Genomic DNA, 14,315 nt, shown 5'->3' on the forward strand with positions numbered 1-14,315 from the left:
ATTTTATTTTATGTTGTTGTTTTTGTTCACAAAACTGAAATAAAAACATATGGTCACTACTTTTTGCGTAAAATGGCTTCAATGAAAACGGATTATTTGACTAATTTAATTGATTTCCAGTAGAAAACGATCTCGTCATATAATGGCTTATATCATGTAGAGGCATGTAAGTGAAAACAAGAGTATGTTGTTTTAAGAATGGGCAATTTTGTTTGCCACGAATTATAAGGATATTTTGGGGAATACTATAGCTATTAAATTACCATGAAATTCCTTTTAGTTTCCATGGATTTCTAAAGAAATTGTTCCCAAAATGCCCATGTTTACCTGTTGTTAACATTTTGTCATATGACTTGTACCGGATAAAAACGCTCAAAAGGATACAGATGGAATATATCCAATCTGATTAAAATCTGATTTAGTGTACGGGCTTTAATTATTTTGGCTATATAATTATTTTAATTTTATTTTTTATAACTTTTGTAATTAATGCCTTTTTATTTTATTATTTTACTTCCAAATCTGAAGTGACTAATTTGTGAAGACACTTTAACATAAAATGGCGGCATAGTAAAATACTGATCTGTCTGCATATATTCAATTTACCAGAGGATTTTTTTAAGAATACAAAGTGTCTTTATCTAATAGGTCAGTTACCTCCACATCATACCATATGATATGCCACTGTGGTTTTTGCACTGTGTACCAATTTTTTTTTTTTTTTATCAGAATTGAACGTTTGATGTTTCTCTATATGTACTTCTTAGCTTGATGATTCTGAGTGGTCGTCGTACATTCTATATTTGGCTTAGAATCGAACACGGTGACCGTCACTTGAAGAGTAAACAAAACAGGGTCATCAGAACATTGACACGTAAGCCAACGAAAAGCAATTTAATCAGAACATGATGGGAACTATTTACAGTGAGCGATATTATGGATTACGTGATCTACCACTTTTTGACGGTCTTGCAATTATGAAGGGCGCAGGTTACAGGAAATAATGTTTTACACTTTACAGATAAAGCAAATTCCTAATTACATTTTTATAATATACTTAATTTGTGTTTAAGAATCAAAATTGGAAATTGTGTACGAATTACGACATTTAATGTTGAAAATGCGTTATACGCTTACAAAAAGTAAGATCTTTGTACAAATTACGAACAAATAAAATAGCTGATTTCATTTTACACCTTCTCCATGTCTACGAGTTTACGTTTTCCATTTATTTAAATTACATTATTGCGAAAATAAAAACAATTGACTACAGCTTACGAAAATACCTTTTGCCGACCCTCAATTGTGTTCACAAAAGATGTGGGGGAGATAAAAGATGGAATTTATCACACTTTAAACTCTATTAGGTAAAAACCTACTTATATATTTGAGAAAGTTTAGTATCATAAAGCGCATGACAATCTTCTTGGTTTATAATAATAATAATAATAATAATAATAATAATAATAATAATAATAATAATAATAATAATAATAATAATAATAATAATAATAATAATAATAATTTTAGGATAACACTAAAAGTTCACAATCCGGGCAGTCACGGGAAATATTTTTTTTGGTCAACATCACCAGTCGGGGACAAATCGAGATATGCCATAATATCTCAACCATATAAACCAATGGTAAAAGCGTTCTATTCTGACAAAATGGCCGACATGCAGTAAAATGTAACTATCATTTACACGAAAAACATGCCAGTTCCCCCCCCCCCCCTCCCAGACTTACATTACAATGTCAGTGACGGTAAAACAAATAATTTTACGCCGATTCTGTAGAGGGCGCACTGTAATCCAAAACACATGCAAAAAAACATGGCGGCGATCAGTTGCAGAACATGCTTTCGAAATATTCGTTTTTGTCGAAATGTGTCCCACCATGGTAGAAGGCGGGCACAGACGACTCGACATCTATGTAGTTCAAGTGGCGACAAAGATGTTAAGGGTACGTATCATTGTTTCCCTGAATCTTGATCCCTGCAACCTGATCGAGGTTGAATTGTACTAAGAAACCCTAAAATAACGGAACTCTGAAAGCAAACCACTCATTTTTAACGTCAACAATGTTCGCATATATCTTCTAAGAGGTTAGTTTGGTCGTGTTTTTTGTTGATTAAACCCGGCGATTTTCAGTCAAGCCGTAAAACCCAGGGGACGATTGCGGTAACATTGACTGACCTACTGCACAGTTCGTCAACACTAAACCGCGATTTAATAATATCTAATCCAAGATTGTATGGATTAGGTTTATACACGGTTACTAGTAACCGTGGTTTATCTAAAAGCGTAAGGTAAGGTATATATATAACCTGTACCATAATACATTGTCCCTTTCTCCAATCCTAGGCTATAAATCAAGCTACAATTTGTATGATGTTATTTTTACGTGTATTAACCTTGAATTTAAATTTAAATATCACCCAAGTGTGTTTTCCATAACAGATCATGATCTACCAGCCTTCAATGATGCCACAGTTCAGAAATTACTGAAGCGTATCACTGGTATGAATTTTGAGAAAATTTTCCCAAGAGTGAAACAGAAACTGTCCCCTCCAAAGTACAAACTTGTCAGCGAGGACAAACTACAAGAGGTAAATCATTTTGCAAGAATGATTACAAAGATGAGATATTGTAAAAGTGTTATTCTGATATTTTATGTCATCAAAATCGCTACAACCAATCATCTGCTCAGTGGCAAATCATGTGCCTAGCTAATTTGCATATGCTTAGTACTTGGCTTTGTGATTGGTCAATCACACCATTCTAAGTTTTGATCACTTTTACAGCTTTTGGAAGAAGCTAAAGAGAAAGCTGAAAAGAAGCTGCAAATGCCGCCAGTAATGGAAGAAAGAACCAAAATAGATCACGTGTTGTCTAATGATCCTGAACTTGAAGGTCTTGAAACATCAAAATTAGTATTTACCGATATAACATTTGGGGTTCCAGATAGGGTAAGTGTCATACATACCGTAATAATTAAATAGTCTGTGTATAAGATAAAGTCTGAGTATGATAACGATTCTGGTATATGAAGTCCGTCCTGAAATAATATGTCAAGACGCAGACATTTTATTGCAGGGTGGACTTTGTATTTCAGAAGATTCCGAGTACAAAGGCTTTATCAGATTTACCTGTAAAATCTATCGTCCCAAACCATCTATAGAAATATATTTTGGGAAATTTCTCAGACTTTTGAAGGCAATATTTGTTCTGTAAACTACTGTAAAACATGTCTTTTCGCGCGAGCATATCTTTTTAACGAATTTAGCGAGAGAACTAATTCGCTAATTTATGACTTCATTATAAATTCAAAATGGCGGTCAAACAGCGTCTTTTTCTACACACACACATTGTAAACAACACAGAAAACATAATAATCTGGAGCTCTTCCTAATTACACAGTTTTTCTTTGTTTTTATGGAGATGATAACTGCGCATTTGTTTTGGCAGGCGACAGACAAGTATTGTGAAAACAGGAAATCAACAAAGACGAGAGATTTGTTAAATCAACATTTTGCTATTACTTCATTTTACCACAATTCACTAAAATAGTACGTTCCTTTTTCAACATGTTTTACAGTATTTTTTAGAAATAGAGAACCATGCCCCCTATTTCCAAATCAAAATGCTGTGTGTGTGAGTATTACTCTTCACTGTTCTAAAAAATGTTGAATATTGAAATTGTGGCAGGTGGACCTAATACACAATATCAGTAATATGATCAACTTATGAATATTCATGATCTAATTAAAAAATAATATAGCTGAAAAGTGCAGAACAATTAAGAATGTTAAATTTGAATCATTGATGACAAACCCAACCTTATGCAATAAATAAACACTGTGCAATTTATATGTAATATAGGCGGTTATGAAGATGACCACTTACGCTTGTTAACGTCAATGCTATATTGTTACAAACACTGAAACAGCAACAAACTGTAGATGCATTAATTATTTGCTGGGTTTTAATTTTTGTTATTTTCGCTAAATTAAATTCACAATGAACATGTAAATTAACAAAAGAACTCATTGTTTTGCTGGCAATTTAAAACCTAGTAAGTATGAAATTAAATGTCAGTGGAAATAAATGGTTTCACAGTATCTAGGTTGCTTACTGCTTTGCTATGCGCATCTGCGCATCTTTATGAATTTAGAACAAGTTCAGTCAAACCAACCTCGAACTCGTTGAACATTAGTAGAAAATCATGATACAATTATTTTTCAATTTACTAGTATTTCATTTAATCTTTTAAATTGCTATATGATGAATAGCAAAGTTATCCAAACAAATTTCATTTACTTATGCGGTCTGAAATGTCAGCACAGACAGTATAGTTGGGAGATTGTGCAACTGTGCAAGCATCAAAGTGAAATACCGCATGGCCAACAAAATCTGGGCTGGAGTATTATAATGAACGAATAAAAAAAGACGTTATATTTACAGTACTATCTTTAAATTGTGGTGTCATGGTTTTCGTATCTTTCCATAAATCAATTGTTTTCTTATCGGAACATGCATGTTTCAAACACATAATTGTTATCAGTTGTTCTTGTGACAGTTGTAAACATATATACCGTTGTATATATAAATATACTCGTAATTGCTTAAAATCGAAAGTTATATTCATATGACAATGATGTTTCGCAGAATGTGGTGGTTACTAAATGTTTTTGACTAAATACTTATTTATATTTTTGTTTGCACAATGAACAAATCTTCTAATTTTATTTTTCACCGACTATGCTCGTTTTTTGTTGTTTTCTGCTCCACAGTTTTTGGAAATGGGCTTTTTATCCGCTCGTTTTCACATCTGTTGACATTTCTTGACGACATGTTCACACTTTTTCAACCTGAATGTATGTCTAAACTTGTATCGTACCCTGTTTTTGACAAAGTACTTGAATATTTTTGTTTGCAATATGCATGAATCATCTTGTTCACTTATGTCAGGCAAATTATCTACATACACAAACTGCCATAATGTAATAATTTTACGAGAGTTCATGATTGCTGCCTAAAATCATGCATCATACTAGAACTCAAAATCAACATGTAGTTTATGTTAAAGTTTAAGTCTAAAGTGACTGTTTTCCAGCCCACCCTGTTACAATAGAATCACTGGAGTTACTCATCCTTCTAGCTATATTGTCTATGGTTCAAAAGGCGGTAGTCGTCGCGCCACGCATGTGTGACATTTGTGTTAATAAACATTGATTTTCCCACAATCCAATGTGCTCTTCTAATGGAAATCACAAGTATGAGGTTTGACCTGGATGCGACTTGAACTAATTACCGCTGATGACTCCTTTGATACCTTCCAGTCACCTAAACAATACCTAATTAAAGCTTGGTAACGTCTCAGTTTGTACTCGTTGATCTGTGCAACAGCCAAATTCGCTATCTTTGTTTACATGAGACCCATATATCTCGCACATGCATGGCGCGACGAGTACCGCGCTTCAACCTAATTAGTTCTAATCACGTAACCATCTCAAGAGGTGGCTGGCAAACCATTCAGCAACTTAGCTCGTGTATGTTACCCTTTTTGGTGTCCAGTAATGACAGTAACAATTAGCTGATCTGCAGTCAATGATGATAATGCATGTTTATTTCAAATCTAGGAACGCTTTGTTGTTGTGAGAGAACCAACCGGTGTTTTAAGACATGCTGATTGGGATGAAAGAGCCAGGATGCTGCAAATTTATTTTCCAAGAGATGGTAGAAAAATAGAACCACCAGAAATATTTGAAGATGAAAACATGGAAGTAAGTTTTGACTGAGTTTGTAATTATAAAAAAAAACATGTACATACAATGTCCTCTCTCTTACCATATATAGCAATACACTCTTCACTCTTGCCATATATGGCAATATACTGTCCTTAATTTTACCATATTTGGATTTACACTGTCTTCACTATGACTATATATGGCAATATACTGTCATCACTATCACCATATATGGCAATATACTGTCATCACTATCACCATATATGGCAATGTACTGTCCTTACTTTTACCATATTTGGATTTACACTGTCTTCACTTTCACTATATATGGCAATATACTGTCTTCACTATCACCATATATGGCAATATACTGTCTTCACTATCACCATATATGGCAATATACTGTCTTCACTATCACCATATATGGCTATATTTTGTCCTTTCACCATATTTGGATTTACACTGTCTTCACTATCACCATATATGGCAATATACTGTCTTCACTATCACCATATATGGGAATATTTTGTCCTTACTTTCACCATATTTGGATTTACACTGTCTTCACTATCACTATATATGGCAATATACTGTCTTCACTATCACCATATATGACAATATTTTGTCCTTACTTTCACCATATTTGGATTTACACTGTCTTCACTATCACCATTTATGGCAATATACTGTCTTCACTATCACCATATATGGAGGTATGTAAGGGTGCATAAATACGCCAGTTGCGAGTGGTGAGTTGCGAGTAGCAAGTAGCAAAATGTGTCAGTTGCGAGCGCTCGAAAGTGGCAGTTGCGAGCGCTCGAAAGTGGCAGTTGCGAGCGCTCGAAAATGGCAGTTGCTAGCGCTAAAAATAGCAGTTGCTAGTGGCGATTTGTATGTAGTTGCGAGTGCTAGCTACCTCGGCATTGTGTGAAATAAAATTAAGTCCAATGTCCTACCCACTTGTTTTCGAGTTACATGTGTTGAAAGATAGCGAAATGTTGAATGTCTACGAGACTACACTAAGCCAGTGCGAGCGAGTCTGGCCGCTAGATCAATCGGAACTATGTGTGGTACGTACACTAAACCACCGTCCCTCGTGTGTTGAGGGACGGTGACTAAACGTAGCAGTTGCGAGCGAGTCGGGCCGCTAGAACTGTGTGAATAATAAAAATAACCCCTCGCCTCCGATGTCTTAGCGGCATATTTTCTTGTTGCGAGGATTTAAAGCGGACTTGTCTGAGATTGTTTGTGGGAAAAACAAATCTTCACTCGAGATCTTTGTACTCTCGTTCCCGTAATCGCCGTTTTTTAACCGAGAAAAATACAAAATCACTGTAAACAGTGTCATATCGTCGGTTCATTCGAAATATCAAATTGACCTTTGTTTGAGTTTTATGTACAGCAGACGGTACAATGCTCTGATTTTAGGTAACAGTGATATTTGTTAGTACATCCATGTTCTCACTAACAGTCTTATTTTGCGTTAAAGTGACTGTGGTCGAATGTCATTTTTATGTCAGAAACGAATCATTGGAATGCAATTTTATGGCGGCCCTGTTACACATTCAGAACGTACAGATAGGTGTCATGTTCGGGAAAATATAACAGATAAAACTGATCCCATGCTAGTCCCTTGGTGTGGTATTAAACGCATCCTGGTCTGAGGTCGCGAAACAACGAGACCGACGGCATTTTATCTTGGACCAGCATGCACATTATTGATGAAGCCGCTATATTGGTCTTTATTGTTTGTCACCAGTTGACGCCTTCACAAAAGATTAAAGTGGCAATCGGTTAAATGCTGAATAAAGCTAATTCTAAACAGCACAACAATAACAAACGCGATGTGCTGTCAATCTCCACCCGCGCTTCGCCTGCAAAATTTTGCATGAAGTGACAGACGACTCATCAAACTTTAGGAATAAACATTAAACTCCAATTGTTGCAGTAAAAATAACGCGAGGTGTTTTTGAATACAATTTATATACATACATGCATATTTATCATACACAATTTTGCTTTTGGGAGTGAACCTACCACAACGGGAAACAATCGTTCCACATTGCGTTTTTTTAATGTATGCCCTTTTTGTAATGAAATGCTTTGTCACATTAGTACAGTGTATGTAAACAAAGAATATTATTTTGACACACTTGAAGTAAAACGTCAAAGAGCGACATACTCTAAACAACGACAGTGGGTGACTTGATTACGCTTCATTGCGTTCAATATATATTTTTCGCCGGTCATTGTATTCAATCATGGTCCTACATATTTTTGTGACAACATTATTTTCTGTTAACGAGTTGAACTTGCCATATTCCATTGTATCCAGTCGATAATTATTCTCTTTCAACAACTGAAGCCGCCCACGCCCCATTGTATTTATTCGACAAGTGCTTTCTGTCAACATGTGTGTATTCTCACACACTTATTAAATGCTTTAAAGTTTCCATTAAACCACGGAAAAAACGTGCATTATTTCATTGATATTACTGTCATCCTACCGACGACCCACTTGGACTTGGCAACATCGACGCAAATCGCACGGACTAAACGCATTTATTTATTATTCATTGTCTGTTTCTGTCCTATAGACAGGTCGTGAGACTGCTATCTCTATTCTGTGAAGACATTCACATTGACCGCGTTTGGACACACATTCAGGATGTGTTTTATACACCTTCGTGAGACTCCATCCGTTTGCTGACTTCGCTGTAGTTAGTTTTTTTCTTGTCGTCTCAAGATTATTGCAAGTTTACAATTATCAAAACGCTTACATTATTGGTTTAACCATTTAGCTCCATGGTCTAACCCCGCGTTTAACCGGATGCGTGTCACACAATTCTCGATGAATGGAGACACCGGGATTTCACACCTAGAGTCGGCTTCACCTCCATCCCAACCGACCTCGTGATTTAGACAAAACATATTGACTCAGTTCTAGTAGGAATTACATATAATTCCCTCACTTTAATACTTGAAGATGCAATTCAGAATTTCCATGTAACAGCCGAAAACCTGAACACAGTCGCCCGACCGTGAATAAAGGCAATCGATTTATAGCATGTCGGGGCTATCGGCGATTTCGGGTACTGGACATCTCGACCCCCAAAAATATCGACCAATTTTTCGTTGGACATCTCGACCCACCTACACCTATAGCCAAAACAAAGTCAGATTGAACATTCAGTTGTGATACATGTCAAAACAATCGCTGCCAGTGATATATTTCGGGAATAAAAAAACAACAAAATAAATGCAATCAAAGGCGCCGACCACGCGCCTTGGAAATAAATAGAACACGTTGTGACACAGTCTCACCAGCCTCTTTCGCTCATGCAAACGCACAGACACGCGTGCTATTTTCGTATATTGAATATGATGGTAAGGGAAAAGAAACACTGGAAAAGACAAGTTTAAATCATGTTTGTATTGACACAACAAGAAAGCAACAATCTACCAGTGAATGCGTATTTATCAATCATCAAACTAAACATTCAATGACGATAGTATAGTATAGTATATTTTATTTGACTCAAATTAATGAATTGGAAATACATTAACCATGGTCAATAATCATACACAAAAAACACACAATAACAAGAAATACAGATATAAAGAATAAAATAAAATGTTAAAACAGATAACACTAACAACTATTAGGTATTACATTGTAAAAATTACGTTAATATACATGAAGCGGACTGTGGCGTTTATGTACTTTCGTTGTTCATTTCACAGCACGCAACCCTTGAACATTTTTTGAATTGATCCATTGCACTAGATTGCTCTCTGTAGCCGGTGTTTCAAATCAATAGATGTCGATCAACTTTGAACTAGATAGATGTTTGCGTCGCCACATTGAGATAGGGTCGCCTCGATGCGAAGGGTCGAGATGTCCAGGGTGTCTGTGTCGAGATGACCAATTTGGGACGAAGTGTCTTGGGTCGAGATGTCTAGAAATCGGCGATTTCAATGAATATAGATTTAGAATATCAATACATGTCAACACTCGCCACAAGAAAATATGCCGCTAAGACATCGGAGGCGAGGACTTATTTTTATTATTTCACATAGTTCCGATTGATCTAGCGGCCAGACTCGCTCGCACTGGCTTAGTGTAGTCTCGTAGACATTCAACATTTCGCTACATTTCAACACATGTAACTTGAAAACAAGTGGGTAGGACATCGGACTTAATTTTATTTCACACAATGCCGAGGTAGCTAGCACTCGCAACTACATACAAATCGCCACTAGCAACTGCTATTTTTAGCGCTAGCAACTGCCATTTTCGAGCGCTCGCAACTGCCACTTTCGAGCGCTCGCAACTGACACATTTTGCTACTTGCTACTCGCAACTCACCACTCGCAACTGGCGTATTTATGCAACCTTACATACCTCATATATGGCAATATACTGTCTTCACTATTACCATATATGGCAATATACTGTCTTCACTATCACCATATATGGCAATATACTGTCTTCACTATTACCATATATGGCAATATACTATCTTCACTATCACCATATTTGGCAATATTTTGTCCTTTCACCATATTTGGATTTACACTGTCTTCACTATCACCATTTATGGCAATATACTGTCTTCACTATTACCATATATGGCAATATACTATCTTCACTATCACCATATTTGGCAATATTTTGTCCTTACTTTCACCATATTTGGATTTACACTGTCTTCACTATCACTATATATGGCAATATACTGTCTTCACTATCACCATATATGGCAATATACTGTCTTCACTATTACCATATATGGCAATATACTGTCTTCACTATCACCATATATGGCAATATTTTGTCCTTACATTCACCATATTTGGATTTACACTGTCTTCACTATCACCATATATGGCAATATACTGTCTTCACTATCACCATATATGGCAATATACTGTCTTCACTATTACCATATATGGCAATATACTGTCTTCACTATCACCATATATGGCAATATTTTGTCCTTACAATCACCATATTTGGATTTACACTGTCTTCACTATCACCATATATGGCAATATACTGTCTTCACTATCACCATATATGGCAATATACTGTCTTCACTATTACCATATATGGCAATATACTGTCTTCACTATCACCATATATGGCAATATTTTGTCCTTACTTTCACCATATTTGGATTTACACTGTCTTCACTATCACCATATATGGCAATATACTGTCTTCACTATCACCATATATGGCAATATACTGTCTTCACTATCACCATATATGGCATTCTTACTGTACTGTTACTCACTATCATCATGATGCATGTCGATCACAGTTGTAACACAACAAATGCCAATACCCATGTGGCGTACTAATCGTCACAAAATTCTCACTACACATCAATTTATGTGTGTTCGCATGTGTGCGTACTGTCTTAGTGCATACTTTGAGGTATCCTCATAATAACCTTATTATTAAACATCTTTTCCTTCCAAGAATACATCATTGGAATGCCAAAATCCAAAAAGTTTAGAACAGAATCAGCGAACTTCTTTGGGTGGAGTTTGGTCAAACCCTGGTGGCAGCCATGTTTGTTTTTAATTATTAGAGGGTGTTTACACACGTAATCAATTCCATATTTGGAATTCGCATTCACTTATATGGTAGGATGAAAATACCCTGTGCAACACCGCAAACTTATGACACGCTGTAACTTATGGCGCTACGATGCTGTCATCGATGCTGTATAATAATACATATTATCCTCACCTCATACTAACTATTACTATATACATTTGATTACAGCATGTATTCTCAGAAGACAGACATAAAGATCTGTTAGATATTTGTTGCGTTCAGTTTGAACCTGATGATCCACACTTCATACATGTAAGTAACAAAAGGTGAAAGGTCAGCATACCACTCTTATGATGCAATGAAAGGAGTGTAACCCAAGGTTGTCCTTATTTGTGCTTGAGTTTCAAACCGCCCTCTGCAGTCAAGTAAATTTCTAGTTTGAAAATGTCCGTTACAGATGGACAGACAAACAGACTGACTGACTGCAGATTGGTGTTCTAGCTTTATTGGGGACTCTTCAGAAATGTTTGTTTTGGTGAAATATACATAGTGTATGAAGTCACAAATACTATTAATATTAAACAGATTTGATTTCTCAGAATACCGTACATACTTCACTAGCCGATACTATAAGGAGTTTTAATTGGTATTATTCAAATTTGTGTTCCATATTTGGCAGTGTCTTTGTTGTGGTATGTGTTTCAGATTCAGCATCTTGTCTCATATTATTGTGCCTATTGTAAAAGGATTAATCATTCACTAGATTTTAATTTTGCTTATTTCGCTGACTGGAAAATCCGCTAAATCAAAACCCAGTGAATATGTAAAATTTAGCATAGAACTCATTATCTAAATGATAAAACCGTGAATTTAAAACCCTCTGAATATGTCTGAAATGGTAAATCAGCAAAATTTAAACCCAGTGAAAATTAGGAATTTTACAGTACATGACATGTAACTCCAGAAAATTAGATGCAAATGTTTGCAAAGATCTCATAGAGAGTGGGAGCGTCACACATCTAGTTTTACTCCTGTAATAGTGTTCTATTCTGTTCCGTCATTGCATCTATCATCGATGGAATGATGGAGGAGATTGAAATACTATTTGGAGGCAAAAACAATCAAGTTGTGTTGCTCTCACCCTCTCAGCAAGATATTAGCAGCTATTTTTGTCTTGAGGTCTATAAAATAAAGATCGTTCCTTCATGTGTTTTGTAGACCCACCACAGAACTTATGAACACATTGTGAAGACAGAGAACTATGACTTGCTGAGATCAACTAGACACTTCGGTGGCATGGCATACTATCTAACAAAGAGGAAACGAATTGATGGCTTGTTGAAAGATATGATACAAAGAAATCTGTAAGTTTGCTTTTGTTATCAGAAATTTTCCAATAGTTTTGTGTACTTATTCATTGAATTATAAACTGGTTCTAAACAAAATTTATGTTGAACCCACTGTTGGTGACTGACACAAAAAAATAATTTGTTGTTTTTGAAAACAAATATACAGCAGTGTATGCAACCATGGCTGAACGTTCGACCTCTGACCAGGGTTCTCCCAAGAAAAAATTCATAACACTGTAACTAATTTGCATAATCATTTGCATAATCATTTGCATATCATTTACATACCTTTCATTCATTAAGTAACAGAACTCATTTACAATTATGAATATTAATGAGCTCGGTCACAGTGCAAATATTTTTTTAATGGAATCAACACATTATGTTTCACAATTTAGAAGAGTTTGAATTTAGAAATGAAACATTCTCGAAATACAAATGCTGCAGACTAAAAACAAAAACAAATAAATTATTGTTGCAATATTAATGTGTATTGTAAAATGTTAAATGAAACTGACCATTGTGATATTACTACTACATTTTTGAGAATATATTCATAAAACAATGTACAAAAAATAACAGCTGTGGTCTAAGACAAAATCTTCAGAATCCAAAAAACAAGAATACTACTATGGAATGAAATTTTACCTGGTTGAACACTAGGTGGCGCTATACCTGTGTTTGCTGATTTTGTTTGTATGCTTTGTACATTAGAATCAATGATGCCATGGACTTGTTGTCGTTGTATCATTTGTTACATCTACAATGTCCGTCAGCCATAGAAAAGAAGAAAACTAATCTCAAAGGAATTGACATTCTAAAGGTATGCACTTTTCTTCAGATTATTGGGACAAAAATAGCAAAATTTTTTAAGTAAAATCTAAAAATTAACTTAAATTTCGTCTGTTGGTTTCAAAATTACGGTTCATTTCCAGAATTATTGAAAAATATAAGAAAAAAAGTGCAGACAATTTTGGACGAGAAAGTATAGTGGTGAAAAGGATGAACTGTCTTGCACCTTGACTATTAATGCCAAATGCCTAAAACTATACAATGTGGAATGTCTGGAGTTGACAAAGAGATGAAGTTCTTCCTCAACTACTAAAAGAGTTGGCCATGGGTCAAGTTTAAACATGAACCAAATCAGGTAGCACCTCCAATGACTGAGCTATTACAGATTCTAATGGTCGTTATCAAGGGCAAATAAATGCTAAATAAACTCCCCGATCATCAGCCACTCCCAGAGTATAAGCCCACTCCTCTATTTTTAGACATTTAACAAGTTGAAGGCATCCCCAAGTATGGGCCCAGGGTGTTTTTACATGATGTCAATGACATTTATTAAAATATGCGTGTAAAAAGTTTGTTTCCTTGCATAATAATTATGAAAGTTTATGATAATTGTATTTACAGGGTTTACGTTTCGGCTGATTGCCTATCCCTTCCAAAATACTCCTAATTTTACTGTCTAGTCATAAAACCTGGTCTTTTATTATTGTATCGAAAGTATCTTTGTATCCAATATCGTGTGAATGTATAAATAACATGTTAACAACCATGAAATGCAGTGAATCTTCATTCAATTTACCTTTCAAAAAATGCTTTGCGAAATCAATTACAACAGATTATACTTTGACATCATATTC

At 35.3% G+C, this 14,315-nt stretch overlaps 1 protein-coding gene across 2 annotated transcripts in view; it reads left to right on the plus strand.

Annotated features, from left to right (window-relative positions):
- LOC100368971 (small ribosomal subunit protein mS22-like) overlaps positions 1 to 14,315 on the plus strand; it is a 333,717-nt gene that overhangs the window by 318,729 nt on the left and 673 nt on the right. Inside the window, exons 1-7 of one of the 2 annotated variants that reach the window (XM_085490521.1) lie at positions 1,801 to 1,964; positions 2,462 to 2,610; positions 2,806 to 2,970; positions 5,644 to 5,787; positions 11,549 to 11,632; positions 12,539 to 12,684; positions 13,384 to 13,492. In XM_085490521.1, the coding sequence (XP_085346647.1) occupies positions 1,823 to 1,964; positions 2,462 to 2,610; positions 2,806 to 2,970; positions 5,644 to 5,787; positions 11,549 to 11,632; positions 12,539 to 12,684; positions 13,384 to 13,492 (939 nt within the window). In that variant the 5' untranslated portion in view covers positions 1,801 to 1,822. Of the gene's footprint in view, positions 1 to 1,800; positions 1,965 to 2,461; positions 2,611 to 2,805; positions 2,971 to 5,643; positions 5,788 to 11,548; positions 11,633 to 12,538; positions 12,685 to 13,383; positions 13,493 to 14,315 lie in introns of those variants that run through there. The other variant, XM_085490520.1, reaches the window with a different exon arrangement.

Source organism: Saccoglossus kowalevskii, chromosome 15 (genome assembly GCF_978046115.1).
Source record: "Saccoglossus kowalevskii chromosome 15, keSacKowa6.1, whole genome shotgun sequence".
NCBI classification, from domain to species: Eukaryota; Metazoa; Hemichordata; class Enteropneusta; family Harrimaniidae; genus Saccoglossus; species Saccoglossus kowalevskii.